Source organism: Salminus brasiliensis, chromosome 1 (assembly GCF_030463535.1).
Source record: "Salminus brasiliensis chromosome 1, fSalBra1.hap2, whole genome shotgun sequence".
Classification (NCBI taxonomy): Eukaryota; Metazoa; Chordata; class Actinopteri; order Characiformes; family Bryconidae; genus Salminus; species Salminus brasiliensis.
The window spans coordinates 10,330,052-10,352,449 of NC_132878.1; the positions used below are offsets into that span (position 1 = coordinate 10,330,052).

The following is a 22,398-nucleotide window of genomic DNA, read 5'->3' on the forward strand; positions in this document are numbered from 1 at the left end:
TACTCCCTGTGGACACTCCCTGTTCTACTCCAACAGTCTCTTGTCTCGTTGCATAGCTGCAACTATCTCCCTGTTCCCTGTCTACCCGTTCTGTCTTTGACTGTTCTGACATCAGTTAAAGTAGAGCCGTTTAGTGCTTGGCCTTCTTGTTTGGCTGGCTCCATATTCGTGCACCCCTCCTATACATCTTGCTCTCCCACAGAGAAATTCATCAAGAAACCCCCTTCAGTCCCTTTAACCCCTGAAGCCTCAGATGTCGGGGGCCTTGGTGGGGTTGTTGGTGAATGTCAAGACATGACGATCCTTTTATATATTTTTTAAACCAATGGATGCATTACCCTGGCGGTATGCTCCAACCGTTCTCCCCCTCTACCCCTCTACCTGTTGTAAGGCTGGGTTGCTGCATGTGTGTGTGTGTGTATTTGTAGTGTTCTTAAGGCCAAGTGCTGCTTTTGTGACCTTCAAATTAAAATGTGCTACAGTATGTGCGTGGGCACTTGTGTGTGCTTAGACATACGGCTTGTATGCAGCGTCCTTGAGTTGGTCAGTATGCACCGATATGGAATTTCTGAGCCGACAATTAACACCTTATTCTGACCAATACTGATGTCAGTACCAAAGAGTAATAAAATCTCTCTACAAAGTATGGCTAGAGAGCTGCCCAGTGGTCGACCCATGTGTATTTTCCAGGGTCAATATGTTTTCCTAGTGGGCTCCAAATGGCTCAGTGGTCTAATGTGCTACCACTATGGCCCGGGGGTCACAAGTTCGAATCCCGAGCCATGCCACTTTGCCATCAGCTGCCAAGAGAGTCCAAGAGAGCCCAATTTGGGTCACTCTTAAAGCGATGTTGACAGACGCAGGCATCTGATAGCTGGTGCGGTGGAGCTGGAGGCCTGGACTCTTATTGTGGGGCAGTTGTGGTGTTGTCCACTATGCTCCATTGGTGAGCAAAGAACAATTGCCACCTCTATTGATTAGACGTGTTAAAATTAGCACACTAAATTGGTTGTAATTATTGGCCGTGATTCCAATATCGGACTGATAGTGATCCTTAAATTTCCCTATTGATCTGCAAATAATGGATGATCAACCAATATATCACACACTCCTAGCAATAGCACTGACTTTGTTTCTGTCCCTCATCCCAGGAGGCAGCAAGTCGAGAGGTTCACCTGGAAGACGCAGGAGCAGCCTGGGGTGGCCCTAGAGAGCTATCCCCAAAATTGAGCCGATCAGAGACCAGGTTGCCCAAAGGTAAGATGCTCGCATCTTCTCCACTTCTCTGTTGACCTGTACCATTTCTGTTTCTTTTTCTGATGATCTATTTTACTCCCGGAGGACCTAAAATCCTGAGTCCAACACAGTTTTCTAGTTTCCCTATTACACATCTATAACATATATACTAAACCTGCAGTTTATGGGAGAGTTGGATTAAGTGTGCTTGAGTAGGATTCGAGCCCTCCAGGCACAGAATGCATCACCCCTGATCAAGCATAGGTCTTGTGTCTAAGTACTCCACATAGACAAAAGTATTGGGACACCTACACATTGCATCTAATGGAGGTGGTCTCCCCTTTTCAGCTATATCAACTTCCTCTCTTCTGGGAAGGTTTTCTCCAAAATTGTTGGTGGGGAAGTGTTGCCTAAGCATACAGACAAGCTTTTGTGAGGTCAGACACTGAAGCAGGGCGAGAGGGTCTAGCTCACAGTCTTAGTTCTGGGTAATCTTGAGGCATAGTCATGCTAGAACAGAAAAGGGCCTTCCCCTAACTGGTCCACAAAGTTGAAAGCATACAAATACAGTCTATAATGTCTTGGTCTGCTGAAGCATTACCATCGTCCTTGACTGGAACTGAGGACTGCAGGCCTACCCCTGAAAAACAACCCCATAGCATTATCCTTCCTCCACCAAACTTTACAGTTGGCACAGTGCAGTCAGGCAGTATTCTCCTTGCATTCATAAAAACCCTGAATTCAGTGATTTAGAGGTGTGTCCTAATACTTTTGTTCATATAGTGTGTCTGTATTAATGCTGAGTACAAGCCAATGACACCCTAATATCCCAGACTGACAAGACCACCTGTTGTTGCTGGCCAGTTTATGTCCCCTGCAACTGCCATGGACTGCTTGCACTGTGTGTGTTACAGATCGGACGGCACTGCAAACCATTTTGCGGTGTATATGTGTGACATTTATTTGCATGCGCAGTGCTGATGAGGTATTGGGTACAGATTTGATAGTGGTGCCTGTATTTAACCCTTCACCACATTCACCAGTGAGGTGGATCGGTGACTAGGTAGAGAGAGAGAGCGGGAGGAAGAGGGAGAGAGAGGGGGATGGGTAGTTAGAGCTTTCTAAGCTAAGCACAGGCTTAACCCGAAATGGCTTGTCATGAGACAGGAGGAAGTGACAGCAATGAAAATAGTAACCCAGATTAGCCTGCCATGAAACCACGCCTGAGTAGCTCTCCTGTCTCTCTTTCTTTCTTTCTGTTGGTCTCTCACTTACTTACTCACCACCTTGCCTCCTTCTCTTGTTGTTGTGGGTGTTTTTCTGATGCTGATCTTTAGATTATTTTGGTCACACATTTTTTTTATGGTCCTCTGTCGATTATCTGCAGATTTTCCTGCTAGTGCTTGTGGACACCCCTTCTAATAAATGCATTCAGCTGCTTAAAGTTGCACCCATTGCTGCCACAGATGTGCAAATGCACACACACACAGCTTGTCCAGACCCTGTAGAAGTACTGCCAATAGAATAGGACTATCTGGTGCAGATAAACATCAACCTATTGGCACTATGCCTGATACATGTGTGGGCTAGAGGGGCATGAAGCCAGATTGACTCTACATCACAGCTCAGTTGTTTCCTAGGACTTTGGCCAGAGTGACTCTACATCATGGCTTGGATGTTTCCCAGAATTGTAACCAGAGCGACACTGCATCACATCTTGAAGCCCTACCATGCCAGCTGCCATTATAAATGTAATTTGCTGCTCTGAGGCATCCTGGTCTTGACAGCTAATGTTTTATCATTTTCTGTAAAGTTGGACATTTTGGAGATCCAAGATTTTGTTTATTGCTTTGTATTGTACATGAACCCTATAATGAGGCCTACATGTAAAGCCCCCTTCTTTATCTCACACATATACACAAACACATACTCCCCCCTTTTCCTCTCAGATACACACTTTCAACCTGAGAAAGAAAAAAACCTCAACACCCATATAGAGCGTCTATTTAAAACAGACCACACACGCACATGCACTCTGAGGGGGATGTGAAAATGTCCTCAGGGCTCCACCCTTCGTGGTACAGATGGTGTGATCCTGCGTAACGAGATGGAGCTTAAGTCAGACATGTTGGACACTTATTCACTGCCCATATCCTCTTCCCCACCAGCCAATCAGATCAGCACACACACAAGGCTTCATGATGCTGTGGTCACGGAGACCGTGACCTTGCTTTCATGGTGACCTGTTGCCCTTTTCGAAACCTCAACGCCAGAGTTTTAGGTCACAGGAGTCATGCACTCTTAAAAATAAAGGTGCATTGTGAGCGATGCCATAGAGGAACACAGTTTTACAGTTTTAGGTCTCAAGAACCTTCACTGGACATAAAGGTTCTTCATCAATTTAAATTTCTACATTACAAACATTTGGTCTTAAAGGACCCAAAGGGGTTCCTCTGTGGCATCACTAGGGCCACTAAGGCCAATTGTGGTCTCTCAGAGCCTGGCTAGCAGCATGACCAGGATTCGAACCAGCGATCCTCTGATCATGGTGACATCCGCTGGACCACCTAGGACCACCTTCTTTACTAAAATACATTATTCTACCTTTTAAAATTAAAGGACAGTTCTGGACAACCCTGGTCTTTAGCTCTCTTGAAAGCTCCCTCCATTTCAGTTTTTTTTTTAAACAACACTGTAAATAGGAAGTGGCCAGAATCTCCATAAACCGACTTTGAAAACCTCCAAAATCTCCAAAATAGCAACTTTACAGGAAATTAACAAACCCTTCTGAACTTTCAGGGGAAGTCAGTGTACATGTAATTTTACCCCGAGTAATTTTAGAGCATTTTTATTGGTCCATTTATCATGAAATGTTGATACAGTATAAAGAACAACTGCTAGATTCACATTATGTAAAAACCACCAGTGAATTTACATGCATGTTCGGAGTTAAATATTTCATTTTATATGTTGTCTATGCAACATTGATGAAGAAATAGAGGCGGACACCCCCGGCATGTACCTGTCCAACATGTGTTTTAGGCCAAAGCCCCCTCACAACCCTTATACAACAGTGTCTTGGGCATGAGGCAGTGTATTTGAACCCATTTTATAGAATAACAGAGGAGCATTCAATACTTCAAACATCTGATTCCATTCACCACCACGGTCTACAGTTACTAGAGTGTCTCTAGAACAGAGCATTTTCTGAATGGCTTTGTTTATGTACTAGTGATTCAATCATGCAGAATTCTTCCTTAAGACATCTAAATTCACAGCCTTTGTCTCACACTCTTATCCAAAGCAACTAACATGTGAATCATGTTACGCCGGTAAGAGAACACAGCTTTAGGAGACTTGTCCTAGGACTCTTGTTACTGTATTAATGTTGGCATATTCTTTGGGTGATTTAATGGCAAGGCTTTACGCTAGATGTGCAACATTGCTTTGAGGCCAGTTCCTGAAGTTGAATGATCAGTTGTAGCACTCCTGCACATCCCAAAGTTCCACTGTTCCCCAGCCTAATGCTGGGGTACTTTATAACCCTTTAGCTGACACTTGGCATTGGCTGTGGGTGATCCTAGGCTCATGTGCGGCTCCAGAGTGTCCCAGTCTACTGGCAGTGCTTTTCTATGGAGATTATGCAAACTCTATGCGTGCAATTAAACGCCTGTGTCAGCAGTGGGTGCACCTTAAAGTAGCTTATTATCCTATTGTACCCATACTTACAGGTGTACTCACTCTCGTTTACTTTGTTTCTCTCTCTCTCTCTCTCTCTCTCTCTCTCTGTGTGTGTGTGTGTGTGTATGTGTATGTGTATGTGTATGTGTGTGTGTGTGTGTGTATGTGTATGTGTATGTGTGTGTGTGTATGTGTGTGTGTATGTGTGTGTGTATGTGTGTGTGTATGTGTATGTGTATGTGTATGTGTATGTGTATGTGTATGTGTATGTGTATGTGTATGTGTGTGTGTGTGTATGGATCCCAAGTGCTCGCACGTTTCTCAAGCGGCTCATGCAGGCTTAGGCTCAGTGGATTTTACTGTGATTACCTCACTTAAGGACACGCCTGGACCGCGCCACTTTGAGCCAGGGGTGGGGATGGAGGGGCAGCCGGTGCTGGCATTTATGCAGCTTCAGCACGTGGGTCCAACCTGAAAGCCTAAGTCTTTTGGACATGTGTTTGTGTGTGTGTGTATGCAGATGTTGGAGAGTCAAGGCCAGTTGGTGAAAACGAAGTGAGGGTTTTTGTCGCCCTTTTCCCCTATGACCCCGCCACAATGTCGCCCAACCGGGATGCTGCAGAAGAGGAGCTTCCCTTCAGGGAAGGCCAGATCATTAAGGTATAGAAAGTAACAGAAGAATATTGAGGCCTTGCGAAATAGGTGTGGCCCAGGCTGGACCGAAAGGCTGGCCACAAAAAGAAAATCCAACATGTTGGTTGCAGTTTATAAGCTAATGGTCACAAACACAAAAAACACAAACTATACAACAGTGTCCATGAACTCACAAGACCACAAAAAACGCAGTTGCTGTGCTTGACAACAGTGAAGATGTTTATGCCTTAAACTGCACTTACATTAGCAATTAGCAGGCTGGCTAACTCACCTACCAAAATCACAGTACAGTCTTCTGTCTGTGGGTGTTCCTGATATTACTAAAGCAGCCTAAAGCACCCTATAACAGTTTGAGTTTATTGTGCTTGATTTATACAGTGGGGCCACTGATTGTGCAAGTTCTCCTACTTGAGAGAGGTCTGTAATTTTCATCATAGGTACACTACAACTATGAGAAACAAAATGAGAAAAAAAAATCCAGGTAATCACATTGTAAGATTTTTAAAGAATTTATTTGTAAATTAATGTAGAAAATAAGTATTTGGTCAATAACAAAAGTTCAACTCCATACTTTGTAACATAACCTTTGTTGGCACGTTTCCTGTAAGTCTTCACCAGGTTTGCACACACTGTAGCTGGTATTTTGGCCCATTCCTCCATGCAGATCCTAGAGAGAGCTCCTCTAGAGCAGTGATGTTTTGGGGCTGTCGCTGGGCAACACAGACTTTCAACTCCCTCCACAAGTTTCCTTGGGGTTGAGGTCTGGAGACTGGCTAGGCCACTCCAGGACCTTGAAATGCTTTTTGCAGAGCCACTCCTTCGTTGCCTGAGTGGTGTGTTTAGGATCATTGTCATGCTGGAAGACCCAGCCACGTTCCATCTTAATTGGAACTCTTTTTCTTTATACAGACTAAGCTTAAATATTCTTTAAGCCAGCCAACAGGCCTTGTCCACAGTTTATATAGATGCATCTAAAAAAATGTTGGGCCTCTGTTCACCTACTTGCTTAACCTTTCACGACGGGTCAGCTTGTGTGTCCAGAATCAGAAAACTAGCCTTTCCTTCATTTTGGAGGAAACTACCACACACACACCCACTGCTCTCCTGTTTGCTGCCATTCCAGACTTTTGCTCAGTTTAGCTCTTCTATGCTGGCACACATACACACCCGTAGAAAGCACCTGCATGCATGCATAGCCTGTGTCCCGTATTTACCTGCAGGTCTATGGTGACAAAGATGCAGACGGGTTTTATCGGGGCGAGTCGGGCGGTCGTCATGGTTATGTGCCCTGCAACATGGTGTCCGAGATCCAGGTGGACGACGAGGAGACCAAGGACCAGCTGCTGAGGCAGGGTTTCCTCGCCACTGAAGCCTCCATGGAGAAGATAGGTATGTTTTACGGTCACTCATTCAACAGGTCCCACCCCCAACCCCACTCCACCAACCAATCAGAATATTTAATGTAAAGCTGCAAGATGAATGGACTCTGGTGATGGTTCGTCAGTAAATTACAGCTCAGCAGATTTGTTGTCAGGAAGTGGATCATTCAGTAGATCAGCGAGCAAAACTAGATCTCTGCTGAATCAGCAGATGTTGTGGGTTACGCCACTCTCCGCAGCAGTCCTCTTTGTTTTGTGTTGGTCCTCTGCTTAGTGCTTCTAAAAAACGACCAGCAAGGATTATAGACTTCATATAGCGGAACATGTTTCTAAAATTAGAGCCAATCTTCTTACTGTGTGTTACTTCATAATCCAGAACTGTAGCTGCAGATCCCAGTGATCCAGTGATCCCAAAAGAGACTTTGAATGGGCTTCTTGTTGTTGCATTGTTATTTGGTTGCATGTCTATTGGAAGATGTTATCAGCTCATGCATAAGCTTTCTGGCACTTCAGTGTGACACTGAGACTCCATTTACACCTGGACATTTTGTGGGACTCGTATATGGATTGTAAACTGATAAAGTCATCTACAGCAACTGGGAGTAGACTTCATCACAAGTATCCGGCCTCATCACAGAGGACATTAGTAGAGTAGCAATACAGTATTAACTAACACTAGCTGTGTTAATGAAATAATGACAGCTCGCCTCAACATGTCTTTTAAAAGTGCTGTATACGATTTCAGTTCTGTGCACCTTTTGTAAAATTCAGTGAATGTTTCCTTACAGTTCGCTAGCTGGGAAAAAGTCCAGAGTTTGTACTGGGCCCTGACTCTGTAAATTGTAAATAAACAAAGTGTCTCAAACCAAGAAACACAACACTATTCCAGATTCTGCTCTCCAGAATCATATATGGCGCCTTTAGCCACCATTGCTGTGAGGATTTGATTGCATTTAGTGACAAGAGTGTTAATGAAGACAATATGTTTGATTTTCACCACATCACCTCATCCCCAACTCATCCTCTTACTTTTGAGATGATCTGGGGAGAACACTGTTCCACTCAATGCTGGGAGTCTTTATACCCCTCTAGCCCACACCTGGCATCAGAAGGCATGGTGCCAATAGGTTAATGTTTATCTGCTCCAGAGAGTAATATTCTATTAGCAGTACTTCCTACAGGGACTAGACAAGCTGTGTCAGTAACTGAATGCATTCATTTGGGTGTCCACAAACATTTGGACATGTATAATCCTGATACTCCAGACACATGAAATGACCAGGTGTAAACAGGGTTTGAGGCAACGATTCAAACAGCCAGACGTCTAGGGCAGCGCCCCAAAATGAGCATTTATAAACGGACTTAGATTGTATGTGTGTGCTCAACACCTGGAGGTGTGGCTGTTTGAGCCGAGGCCTCCATACGTGCTGTATTTATTGTGTATTGCAGTTTGTGTTTATTGTTCAGTTCTGGTTGGCTTTTTTCCTAGACAGTCCCAATCCCATTCGTGCTTTTGCTAAGCTTCTTCATTCACGATGGCCCAGTGTTACGTAATACTGTTCAATGAAGTGCCAAAACAACTGTTATTGATGTTGCTGTGTTCTTTCATCACGCTAGCATCCCAGCCATGACACGGAAAGAGGTGCCTCACTAAAGCCACAGCGCTGATCTCAGAGCACGCTGAATCCTGTATTCCCAGAATGCTCTCAGACAGCGATGGTTTAACCCTTTCCTGCTCAGTGTAGCCTGCCATGCTGGCTCTGCTCTTGATGGGGTTTCTGTTTTAGGGGGTTCTTTTTTCGTTAGCATCATCAGTCTCTTTTGTTGTTGTTGTTGTTGTTTTTTTGTTTTTGTTTTTTTTTTGTTATTGTCGTTCCCAAACACACAACCCCTCCAAACACTATTCTTTGGGCGCCTCATTTGTTTGTTGTCTGGTTTCGCTTTCAATCCGCGTTCTCCTGTGTTGACCTCCATCAAGGCACGCGCTCACTTGCTCAGCTTCCGCACCGCCCGGCCCCGCCGCCCAAACCTAGACGCTCCAAGAAAGGTGTGTCTCCACGTCTTCTCACGGTCTTGTTTTCTGTCCCTCCCGGCATCTCAGCTGCCTCTGTCTGTCTCGTGCCTTGTCAGAGTGAAGATGTTGGACCTCACTGCTTCAGTTGAAAGTCTGACCAAAGAGGATTCCTGAGATAGAGTTCATTAATGGCGCGAGTGTTGGCATGAGCCTGAATGTTAAAATCTCAGTTGCTGTTTTTATGCTTAGTCAGGTTGGTCAAGGCCTTACCAGAGTTTGGGTTTTTGGGCCCATGTGTCTTTCTCAGTTGGTTCAGTGGGTTTGACATTACAGCAGCAAAAATGCATTGGTGTAGCGTAGTGGGTAGCAACACCACCGCCGACCCTGTGGCAGACTAGGTTTCGATTCCCCAGTCAGGAAATCTACACCATACTAAACCATTAAGGGTTGTTTGGTAAGACTTCTCTACACTCTACATTCACCTATGTAAAATTATGATCCGGACATATGCTAAGTTGCAGCTTACAGCAAAAGTCATGGTCCACAAAGAAAACATCTAAGGGACCTCACTGGTAAACAGTATCAGTCAGGAGAAAAGAACAAAAAAAAAATGAATGGCATTACATATACCATTGAAAAGACGGTGAAGGCAGGGATCAGCAAGTAGATAAAACATGGCACAACAGTGACATCACCATAAACTGGACTTTTCTCAAGAAGAAACTAGGATTCAGGATGCAGCCGAGGGGCAACAGCAACATGAACCCCTTAACCCCCTCTCATAATAAACTTTAATTTCATAGACCTAAAATAGAGCCCAGTATACAAAATATGGTAAACTGTTGCCAAGTGATTCATGGTAGTTTCTGTATTAATACCAGGATTAGTAACAACAATACTCCTACGGTGGGGAAAATGTGTCAAGGTCTGATGAGACCGTGGTGGAACTTTTCCGAAAGGTATGTTTGGTGCAAAAACAACAAAAGACCACCATACCCCCTGTGATGATGGTGCCATGGTGGTGGCTCTTTTCCTTCCCCTGGAACTGGAGCTTTAGTCAAGTTGGAGGGAAATTATGAACAGTTCCACTCATCTGTCAATTTTGGTGCAAAACATTCAGTTGAAAATCTTGCGGTGTGACCTGAAGAGGGCTGTACACAGGAGAGGACGTTTAGGCAAAGATTTCGAAGGCAGAAGATTTGATTGCATTCAGCGCCAAGAGCGATAGTGAGGTCAGGATGTCGGATGACCACCACCAAGCCATATCCCCAACTCCCTAGCTCGTCCCAAAAGTATTGGATGGAGCACCGTCCATCATTCCAGAGAACACAGTTCCACTGCTCCACAGCTCAATGCTGGGGGGGCTTTATAACCCTCTAGCCCACGCCTGGCATTAGGCAGCATGGTGCCAATAGGTTAGCCAGTAAAAATCTGAAACATAGTACAAAATTACTGTGCCCTATCCCAGAATCCTCTCTGGTCTACTGTCATGTCGCTATTCTAATGCTGCATATGTATGTATGTGTGTGCGTGTGAGTGTGTGTTTCCTACATGCATTAGTGACCTTGTTAGCCAAATGGTTCAGTTTGAGATGACTGGTCTGTTAACCCTGTGAGTCCTGACCCACTCCTCCTTTGACTCAACACCACCGAGGCACCAAAGACTCTCTCTAACCCTCCATTTCTTCCTCTACTACAGTGGAGACAGCAGGAGTATTTGAGGATCGTTCCGTCATTGATTCCTCCAGCCAAGGTTTGCACCCACTTTTTCCGGCTGTGCGTCTGTCTGCAGTAAGGCCTGACCAACAGGGCTCAATTTGACCTTCCTGTTTAAAAAAATAATAATAATACATAAAAAAAAGTTGATAAAGCTTCCCCTTGATCCAGGAGTTTGTTGGTTCCCCTGCTCATGCACTTCCACTAATCCCGCTTGCACAGTTAACAGATGACTTGAATCAGGTGTGTTTGAGGGCATAATCACCAAACTGTGCTGGACACTGGGGTTACGGGACCAGATCTGAAGAACTACTATATTTATATCACATAGGATTTACATTTACACATTTACAGCATTTGACAGATGTTCTTATCATGTTGCAGAGGTTGGTAACTATCATTGGGAGTCTTGCCAGTCCAGTCAGATACGAGCCATGTTTGTACACCAATTAGCCATGAAATTAGCACTACCTGCCTAATATTGAGTAGGTCCCCCTTGTGCCGCTACAACAGATCTGACCATTTGAGGCATGGACTCCACAAGACCTCTGAAGGCGTCCTGTGGTATCTGTCACCAAGGCGATAGCAGCAGATCCTTTAAGTCATGTAAGTTGTGAGGGTTGGCCTCAGTGGATTGCAGCAGTGAGCCTTAGGTCACCGGTTCACTTCTGGTATGTACTGCCCATCGCATACTGGGAACACCCCACAAGACCTGCCTGGTGTTCTGGAGATATTTGGCAGTACATAGCACAGTATTTAGTCTAGTCTTTAGCCCAGACTCTCTGCATTAACGTTTGCACTCTTCTGTAACAGGCTTAATGGGTAAGTCGCTCATGATAAGAATGTATGCCACATGCTGTAATTATCATAGTAAGTTTAAAAACAGTGGCCCTATTCACCAACCATTCTTAAGAAGAAATGTCTTATGCAGTTTTCATGAAGATTCTGACATTCACCAGTGTTCTCTCAATACGGATTAGTTCAGTTTACGAGGACAGTGGGATCCATCATTATAAGAACAGAACTGTGAACAATTCTGCACTTCATTAATCATTAATCTGACCTAGACTTTCTGTTAGGACGTCTTAGGCAGATATTGGTGAATTAGGTCCATTGTATTTGAAGCCACCATCTTAATCCCCATCTAAATTTGAAGTGCTTTGAAAATCGGTGTCTATGAAACGTTTTTCATATCGGTTGGGCCCTAGTCTGCAGATTTCCTTCCTCGCTCAACAGCTAGGGAACCGAGCAGCCATGGAACCAAATGTGATTTGCATGTGGAGCAGCTCAAATGCATGTCCAGTGTGCCCATGCATCCATTGCATGCTTCCAGAGTTAATGTGTGCTCTTCTTCCTCAGGCTTTCCGGCATTGTTATTGATTGTATAAGCTCTGCATGGTGTTTACAGCAGCTTCTCAATTTACTCAACTTCCAGTCATCCTAATAAAGTAGTTTAAAAAGACAACGGATTTGCTAAACCTCTAATTGCTTGTTTATTTTATTTGTTTGTTCATTTATACATGAATTTATTCTTTTGCATGTGGATTCTGACATGTTCCTCTACTTCCTTGCACTTTTTTCCTTCATTTTTTCAGTTTCAGAAACAGCATGTGATTTGTTTTCTTTTACCATGTTTCTATTTATTCTGTACTATAATAACATCCATGTCATTTTCATAACCACCTGAAATGCTGCTGTTTTATCCCATTCTGCATGTGTTATCAGTGTCATTACATTCTCTATCCTGTAGGTTCACCATGTGCTGTCCAGGACTGTACAGGTGTATATATACACGTGTCGAAAAGTAAAAGCATGTTTACTATATCTTTGCAAACCTGATTACATTGTTTGTTTTCTGGTTGACAGACAACACTAGACACTCTGCTGCTGCCATGGGAAACCCTGGACCTCGCAGGATGGTGGCCATCTTTGATTACGACCCCAGAGAAAGCTCCCCTAACGCAGACATTGAGGTGACCTTCCACCTTCCACCATATTTAGATTCATTTACAGTCACACTGAAACATGAATCCAGGAAACTTTGAGGTACAGCAACACGTGAGGAGCCACATATAGTAATACTGAACACATGGTCCTTCTGTCACCCCTTACAGGCTGAGCTGACCTTCAGTGCTGGGGACATCATCTATGTGTTTGGAGATATGGACGATGATGGCTTCTTTTACGTGAGTAGCGAGTTGTGCACTGGTTTAGTCCCATATCATTCATTTCTGAAGCCTTCAAACTGGAATTTATAGTTACACGATCCAAAAAAAGCATCCATGAACCCCCCTTCTGACTTGGAATTGAGGTTACTTCGCTGATACAGGTATTTTGTTGTTCACATGCAACTTGAATCATCTCTGTAGAAAAGCACGGCCAATAGAAAGGGATGCTCTGGTGCCTAAGGTCACTATGCTCAACGCCAGGCCTCAGCTTAAGACGTAATAAAGTTTTCCAGTACTGAGACTGCATGCAGCTGCATTCACTAGAGTAATGGAGCTCCATCCAACACTTCTTGTGCCAGAACTGATCATCCAAAATCAGAACCTAACCTCACTAAGGCTCTCATGGCTGAATGCAGTTAAATCCTCACAGCCATGTTGCAACAAAGTGCCATAAAAAAGGTACAAATTCCTTATTAATACCCTTGATTTCAGTTGAATTGTTGGATAAGGTGGTGTATATAAACATTTGGACATAGGGTGTCTACAAAGAGATCATGCATAGTTTTGCAGTGTTTAATACAGATATAACATGGCATGCTAAATATACAACCCTGTTCAGAAGTATTGGGACAGTGGCACAAGTTAAAAATTGTAGTTTTGCTCTTGTAGACCACTTCAGTGGGTTCCCCTCCCCCATTTTCAGAGGCTCAAAAGTAAGTGGACAGTTGCCTGATAAGCAGATTATGGCCAGGTGTGGCCTGTCCCTCATTGTTTGGTAAGAAATGAAGGAGATAAAAGGTCAGTTGAGTGCTGATTTTGCATTTGGGAAAATAGGAACTTAATATGAGGCCCAAAACTGTCGGGACAAGGGAAGGAGGCTGTTGTTAGGCTGAAAAAATAAAAACTTTTCAGAGAGAGCAAAACCTTAGAAGTGGCCAGATCATCATAATTTGGCTATTATTTTAATAAAATAAAATAATAATAAAAGAATAGCCAAATTATATATAATATATATATATATATATTATAAAATATAATAGAAATGCATAAAATACAATAGGCAGGTACATAGATGACTGTATGTCTGTATCTTTATACATTTCATAAGTGATTCCCAGAGAACAATAGAAGGGGGCTGGTCACCAACCCATCTAGCCATGATTGTCTGCGTTCCTTATGCTTGTGTAATTACAAGGGAATAGCTCTTAGAAAACACATAGGGGGTTGGAATCTCATACACCTCATATATCTTAGAATGTTGTTTTTGCATCTTCGACAAATTGATACATTCTTAAAATAAAAGATGCACTGGTGAGCTGACAACACCAATATGCGTGGGAAGACCACTGAAGACACTTAAGGTTAATGAATACATATTTTTTTTTAAGAAAAACCCATCTACTCAAGACTCAAATTGAGAGAACTTACTGGTCACTCCATCTAGCCTTGGTGTAGTCATGGACGATCAGTTATCATTCTCAACTCATGTTGCTAACGTAACTCGGTCATACAGATTTCTCCTGTACAACATCCGGAGAATTCGACCCTTCCTCTCTAGAGACTCGCCCAGGTGCAGTAGTCCAAGACTTGATTACTGCAACTCTCTTCTGGCTGGTCTTCCTTTATGCACTATCAGGCCCCTCCAGACCTATCCAGAATGCAGCGGCATGGGTCATCTTCTCTAAATTCAGCCATGTTCATCTCCACTGCTGCGTTCTCTTCACTGGCTTCCCGTAGCTGCTCCATACTTGATGGCAATGGTCAAAAGCCGATCTCTACCAAGAGACCTTCAAGCATCAAGTACGCCATCCCTTAAAATCCACGGAAGACAAGCGTCCAGGATTTTTTCTGTACTGGCCCAGAAGAGTGGTGGAACGAACTTCCCCTGAGTGTCCGAGCAGCAGAATTGCTCGCTGTATTCAAACGCAGACTGAAGACCCACCTCTTCAGAGAATACTTGTGCGAAGTGTAGAGTATTATGATCTCCATATTGACTTTAAACTTTTTAGTAGTACCTAAGCTTAGCGTTATCTTTGAATCTTCTATTCAAACTAGCTGAGGTTATTCATGAGTAAATAGCAAAGCACTTTTGTAAGTCGCTCTGAAAACGAGTGTCTGCTAAATGTCGTAATGTAAGCTTTTTTAGGTAAAGAAATAAAAATTAAACCGTTATTGAATAAACTATGAATTGTACCGGCAAATTCCACACATACAATATCAGGGTATCTGTCTGTTCAACTGATTTGAGGCAAAGGTGTACTAAGAGTGAAGGTTTACAGCCTTATTTAGTGTTGGATGATTTTTGGATGATTTTAAAGTTCGCTGTCTAGTTTTAGGACTTACGAAAGATCTGTTCACAGTTCAGGACATGTTTATGCAGAAATACAGAAAATGTAAAGTTTCACAAACTTCTAATCCAGTGTTAATGCATGTATTGTGAGGCCTCTGTGCAGGTAGCCTTCAAATAGTCTTCACAAAATGTATCTTAGAAAAGAAATGCATGATGGGATTTGTTGTTTTTGACTGCTTTAGGGAGATTTAAATGGGCAGAAAGGCCTGGTGCCCTCCAACTTCCTCCAGGCTTTTCCAGAGACTGCGGAGGAGGCAGCAGCAGCATCAGCTGTAGCAGTGGCGGAACACACTGTTGCTGAAACCCGGAGAGACTCACAGGTAAGTGTACTGCCAGAGCTTATTAGACAGCAGTGTGTGTGTGTGTGTGTGTGCAGGTGTGGTTGTTATGTGTGATTTTATGTGTCGCTACCAGCAAAAGTAGCATCAGTTCACATCACATCAATTACTCCTGATAAGAAGTGGAAGTGTGTTATAAACTCTGCACATGAGACACACACACACACACACAAAGCATTTCACACTATCTAAGATTCTCTTAATATCGCGTTTGTTCTGCATGTCCTTATTTGTTTTGCATGGCTTATTTCTTTCCATTTGTATCTGTTCCTGCATGCTGGGGTGCAGAGGCACAGGAGAGGGGTGCACTTTAAACAGTGAGAGTAAGTGTCCTGCTGTTGACCTCCATCTGTAGTATGTTGTCCCCTACACAGAAACCCTCAACTTGTCCCAGAGCCCTCAGTCCCTTCCAGAGGACCCTAAGAAACTCACATTTGCGACCCCCGTTTGCATCCCACCCACTGTTCTGTGTTTGAGTCAGTTTTTGAAGACCCCTGATAACCTCTTGAAACCTTTCCTGTTTCCTAACCTTTAAAGACAAAAGTTGTAGTCACTATTTTTTTATTTTATTTATACTGATAAATCGACACGTTGTCCGTGTCATCCAATACGGATACATCGGTCCGGCCTTGGGTGCTAGGTCTGAACCAAGCTATGTGTTACCCTTTAAGAACCATCTTCATTTTTCTGTCCTAAAGGTGAGCCACTCTGCAGTGTTAGAGCAGACAGATGCTGTAACGCCCGCTCCTCCAAAGGAGAGTCCTGCAGCCCAGTCGGAACAAAACCAGCACCCTGACCAGCACCTTGACCAGCACCCTGAACGGCACCTTGACCCAAAATCAGACTCCTCCCAAGGCTTAGGCCCCCCGGCACCCCTCTTTCAGCCTACGGATTCCTTCAGTCCCGCTCTCACCGACTCCTCTCCACCAGGAAAAAAGAAAAAAGGCTTTTTCTCCAAAGGCAAGAAACTGTTTAAGAAGCTGGGCTCCAGTAAGAAGGAATAAGCGTGAAAGACTGTTATCCCCAATAACAATTCGCTAATTGCACTTTTTCATGTTGACACTGGTTTGTCCGTATGTCGTAAATGATTGGCAGGTTTGTGTGAGTGATTGCAGAAGTAGAATGGGTACATTGTCTTTATGGCGAGAGATGAGGGAAGGAGTTTGGGTTCGGTTGTTTGTTGATGGTCTCTTCTTGCTGTTACAGTGAGGGTGAGTTTCGCCTCGCTTCGTTTGCAAAGCATGTCAGACTTTAGTGTCTAGACCAAATGATTAAAATACACTGAGAGCAAACTGCTGTTACGAGGGTTTGAGCAGGAGTCCAGCACAGTAATACGACTCCGGTCATTGTGGCTTGAATTGCGTCGTCTTTGGTTTCTCAATTTCCTCGTTGAATCATAGTCAGTCGAGATGGCTTCAGGTGGAAGTGGTCTTTCTCAGCTTTTCCCCTCTTGCCCTCTCATTACTCTGTCAGCACTGTACCACGTGACATGTGGACAGTTTGCAGTTATTTGTATTTAGAAAAAGACATAAAACCCATTGACTCAGGACACACTCATAATAGAAGCCAGTAAGCAGGTGATGTCGCAACTCCTTGTTGGCTTCTGTTGTAATTCTTTTGGATCAGATCAATGAGTCCATATTTTTGTACAGCTAAACATTTTGTCCATGGCAGTCAGCATTATTTTCATGGTGTAAACGCAGGGTTTGCATGAAAGTCATGCAATTTCCATAGACTAGGTGTGGTTTCCAGCTCTCCAGGGAGAGCAACAGTGGCTGCATGTCCCAACCAATGACTATACATGTCAAATATACTGTATGTCCAAATGTTTGTGGACACCTCTTCTAATGAATATATTCAGGTACTTTAAGTTGCACCCATGTGCAAATTCAACAGCTTGTCTAGTCCTTATAATGTATTACCAATAGAACATGAACTTATTGGCACCATACCTAATGCCAGGCATGGGGGGGGGGAATGGGAGGGGTATAAAGCCCCTTGCATTGAGCATTGGAAGTGTGTGCTCTGGAATGATGGATGGTGTCCCAACCAATACTTTCCTGGAATAAAGCAGGATAGACTATTTTTATATCCTTCATTTCAAAAGAAACAATGAATAAGCAGGTGTCCAGATATCCTTCCATATAGTGTATATCACATATACAGTCATTGGGTCAGTTCCTCTGTGAGTTTTTGTTGGGAACATAGAGATTCCAGATAGACCTTTCCAGACTACATCAGAGAGCAGTTTTTTTTTCCTTTAACAAACACAAAAATATTCATTGCTAAAAGAATCAAGCATGGAGAGATTCTGCATGGAGAGGCCTACATGGAATAATATGTACTTTGGATAAAAGCAGCTAACATTCACTCACTAAGCACTTCATTAGGAACACTAGGTGAAACCTGGCGTGGTCTTCTGCTGCTGTAGACCATCCATCTCGAGGCTGGACGTGTCGTACATTCTGATTATTTCTCAGTTGTACAGAGGGGATATCTGAGCTACTGCCTTCCTGTCCACTGTAAACAACTCTGTTAACCTGTTAACTCTGTTAACCTCTCTCATCAACAAGGAGTTTCCGTCTGCAGAACCGCCTCTCACTGGATGTGTTTTCTTTATTACACCATTCTGAGTAATCTCTAGGCTGCTGTGCTGTAACTCCCAAGAGATCAGCAGTTCTAGAAAAACTCAAATCAGACTGTCTGGCACCAACAATCATGCTATTCTTAAAATCACTGAGATCATATTTGTTCCCCATCTTCTGATGGTTGATGTGATGCATTACACTGCTGCCTCGTGATTGGTTTATCAGACACTTGCATTGATAAGAAGGTGTAGGAGTAGATGTTCATAATAAATCGCTTGGTAAGTGTACATGGATTAGCCATTACATTAGTACCACATGCCCATTATTAACGGATTTTAAAGGATTAGACCATTTGAGACATGGACTCCACAAGACCTCTAAAGGCATTCTGTGGTACCTGGCACCAAGACGTTAGCAGCAGAGCCTTTAAGTCCTGTAAGTCATGAGGTAGGGCCTCCATGGATTGCATCAGTAAACGGTTGTCCTTTATGGATTCACTTTTGGCGGGTGCTGACCACTGCATACCAGAAAAAACCCACAAGACCTGCCTGATGTTTTGAGGATGTTCTGACATGGTCGTCTAGTCGTCACAGGTTGGCTCTTGTCATAACGTCTCAGATTCTTCTGCTTGCCCATTTCTCATGCTTTTAACACCTTCATCACCTACAGGAGCGGACTGTTCACTTACTGCCTGATATAGCACCCCCTTTGATACTGTAGATGAAGATAATCAATTAAATCAATTGATGAAGATAGAAATGATTTCACACTTCACTTGGTACTAATGTAATGGCTGATCGGTGTAATTGTTGTGTATTTAAACATATCCTACTATTTTCTCTGTTAATAACTCATTAATATTCAATTAATTAATACACAATTAATATTCAGTTGGACATGACATGTCTTCATATTTGTTCTGATCCATGTTGTCAGCAAGATTAGCTGCCCACCCAGGATCTGAGGATAGCTCTGCTCTCGTGTGGAATAAGATCTACATGCGTTGGTGCAGTGTCTGCGTGACTGTCATCCCCACACATTTTGAAAGCCACCAACCTATTGGACCATCATGAGCACTGACCAGCCTGGTCTGCTGATGGTGCTGAAGGTGTAGCTCTAAAAGCTATTTAGAAGCTTTTATAGTATTCGAGTGAGAGGAGCTGCAATTGCAGGTTCAGTCACAGCAGCTGGGCTTCAACCCTCTCTACAGCAGCTGGTTTAAAAGGTCAGTTTTAGGACAGTGTGTTAAAAACTGATAATACATAAAACATGTAGCATATGACACTAATGTGGGTGTTTGGAGCTCCTTTGACTGTGAATGGTCATCTCAGCGCTTTGGAAAAGCAACTGTAAGTCGGTTGGTCAGTTGTTATGGTATGAAGCCTCTTCTGTGTACATAATGGGTGAAGTTTAGACCAGACTGCATTTGGTCTTGGGAATGTGTGAGTCTGCCTTGGCCTTTCTCGAACACTGACACGGAACTCCAGTAACACGTTACATAGCTGAACTGAAAAAAGGATGTTAGGTTTGACTGTGTGTGTGTGCGCGTGTGTTTCTGCACAAGCTCGGTGTTTCTTTACTGTTGTTTTCCTACATCTGTGGAGAGTCACGTCTGAACCACAAACGGGTAAAAAGAAAAAAAATCACCCTCATCTCTTTACAGTCATTTACAGTCATATGCAGTACTTTTTTTTTGGCTGGTTGGTTGGTTTGTTTTTCTAGTCCTCTTTCATGACTGACAACATGATAGTACACTCGCTCGCGTGTGTTTGCGTCACAGTTTCACTGTGTATCTAAGGTCTCTCAGTGTCCTTACAGGGATGGTGTGAAGTCATTTCTCAGGTTTAACTACTACACTGTATTAAAAAAACACACACAACAACAAAACAAGTGTTTTAACTTAAGAAAGTAAGATGACCAAACTTAAAATTAAGATTTATTTAACTTTAAATATTAAGAACAACACAAACAGCACTGATGGCTGTGGTTGTTTACTGTTAGACATTCAGTGGATTCAGTATTTTAAGGAATCTGTATTTTTGTTTTTTTAAGTTAAAACAACTGAACAAATCGGATTTACAGTGTAGTTTATCAGCATGTGTGTTAAAAGGGAAATTCCAACGATTTCTCAAACATTTCTGAACAATTAAATGGTTTGGATATAAGCAAAGGTATTAAGGGTGGTTTGGTGTGAAACGTTCAATTCTTGAGAAAACTAAAAGTCGGAGTGTTGTACTTTGGTAGTGAATGAAATCAGACGTTCAGAGGTGTGAGATGTGGTAAAAATATTATATCATGATATTTAAAGACCGTTTCATGATGCATAGTATATAACGCATTATTTGACATGCAGACAGAATTACTCAGTAGTGACCGATTCTTAAAAACTGCCATTCCCGTACAGAGTACAGTACATTTCTACAGTACACAGAGTACATTTCTATTTAAAATCTGCAGCACTAATGACCCTCTCTGTAATGAAATGTGCTGCTGGTCAGTGTGCTTTAAGCACTGACGATATCCTCAGTACATTTATCACGATTTTGATCAAATATTGTCAAATATATCCTATATACACAGTATTAAGTATAGTTATGGAGCCCTTTTACAGATATTTGTTAGTATATTTTCACACAGTCTTAACCGTCCTGTTTTGTGTGTTCCTACTGGTCATTTTGGATTGTGCATGGATGGTTGATGAATGTCTGGTTCCTATCCCCACCACTGCACCACTGTAAAGTGTTTCTCTACAGTGAACCCTTTCACACCAAGCTCACGGTTGACTTTCACTGTTTACATCCCAACAAAGTTCAGTTGTGCAGGAAGCAATTGTTTAGAAACAAGAAATGGAATTTCCCTTTAAAGCCAGTCTTAGCTCATCTTAGCTAGGCTAACTTACTTTGCCAAACCCATAGGTGCTCTGAGTGTCTTTGAACACTTGGAGACCAGTTATCGAACACCAGCCGATTAGGGGGCAGAGTCGCAGCCCGAGCGACTCCACAGACGGGCCCATTTCATTGAGTCAGTAGGGTTTCCTTCAGAGTTCCCGCCGTGAATAAGCGGCCGTAGTTTTTTAATATGTTGACTATATTAACCTGTATTTTTTAATGACAGCTGCCTCGATGAACTTCAGCGGTAGGCACTGCAGTGTACAGTCAATCTCTCTCTCTCTCGCTCTTGCTCTTTCTCTGTAGCCTGTACGTAACTCGCTCTGATTTATGTAGGCTAGCCACGCTCCCCAAGCTGCACTATATAATCTAAAAGCCTGCTGTTCTCCCCGCTACTGAAAACACTAGGAAGGCACAGCCCCGGTCACTGTGCTGCTGTACGCGAGCCTGACCATGCTTCTGAAACGAAGGACTCTGCTAGTAGGAGCACGTTAGGCCACAGTAACTAATTAGCCTTACAAGACATTGTCTAGTCTTACTTCAATGTTTACTAATGCTGTACTTCTATTGACTGCATGCATGACGGTGTTACACCTATACTCGGCCTTATTTATGAATCTATTTATGTATTTATAGTATCTTGCATTCGTTCATTTTTACAATGTATTTGTAGCTTTTTTTTGTTTGCTTGTTTATTTTCTGGCTCCCTGCATGCAGCGGAAGCCGAGTTGGAGGTATGTTTGAAGGTTTGGTGTGTGTGTATAGTGTACAGTGTTTGGGTCAGTGATTTTGATGTATGGTATTTTCATACAGTGAAAGAGAGGCTTTATTCTGACCTCTGGAAGCATCCTGCGGACTGAAATGTGAACTTTTTTGTAAAAAACGAGGGTTTTTGTAACTGATTTTTGAAACTCGTCTGTAAATAATGCTCCTTTTTGTTAACATTTTTCAAAATGTCATTTCTTTTTCTTTACGTTTTTTTCTTTTTTTTGTTTGTTTTTGTTTTTTTTGCATGTTGAAGCAATGTTTTGATTGATGACTAGTAATATCATTATTGCTCATTAAGGGGCCATTGTCATTTACTATGGACCTTTTTACAGAAATAAAATATATTTTCACATAAAACTCTGTCTTTAGTGTTGTGTGGGGGGGCAGAACATTTTTATGGAAACAAATGTATTTAATTTTTTTTAATGCTGCTGTGAATGATGTGAATGGAGAAAATGGACATATCTTTAGGTTATTTGTTTGAATCCCTTAAAATATTAATACTGTTTAAGCATAAACAGCTCTTTAAATAAATGCATTCAGCTCCTTTAACTCCTTTAATTCAGCTCCCATTGCTGACACAGATGTGCAAATGCCAATACCTGAGGACTCTCTGGAG

At 42.8% G+C, this 22,398-nt stretch overlaps 1 protein-coding gene across 7 annotated transcripts in view; it reads left to right on the forward strand.

Annotated features, from left to right (window-relative positions):
- Positions 1-22,120, forward strand: part of tspoap1 (TSPO associated protein 1) — a 140,777-nt gene extending 118,657 nt beyond the window's left edge. For 6 of the 7 annotated variants that reach the window (XM_072662337.1, XM_072662624.1, XM_072662546.1 and 3 more), the window contains 9 exons: positions 1,152-1,257; positions 5,438-5,577; positions 6,792-6,960; positions 8,929-8,997; positions 10,663-10,716; positions 12,546-12,652; positions 12,794-12,865; positions 15,380-15,517; positions 16,234-22,120. In XM_072662337.1, coding sequence (XP_072518438.1) covers positions 1,152-1,257; positions 5,438-5,577; positions 6,792-6,960; positions 8,929-8,997; positions 10,663-10,716; positions 12,546-12,652; positions 12,794-12,865; positions 15,380-15,517; positions 16,234-16,539 — 1,161 coding nt within the window. In that variant the 3' untranslated portion in view covers positions 16,540-22,120. The remainder of the gene's footprint in view (positions 1-1,151; positions 1,258-5,437; positions 5,578-6,791; positions 6,961-8,928; positions 8,998-10,662; positions 10,717-12,545; positions 12,653-12,793; positions 12,866-15,379; positions 15,518-16,233) is intronic. The other variant, XM_072662409.1, reaches the window with a different exon arrangement.
- The last annotated feature ends 278 nt before the right edge of the window (positions 22,121-22,398 follow it).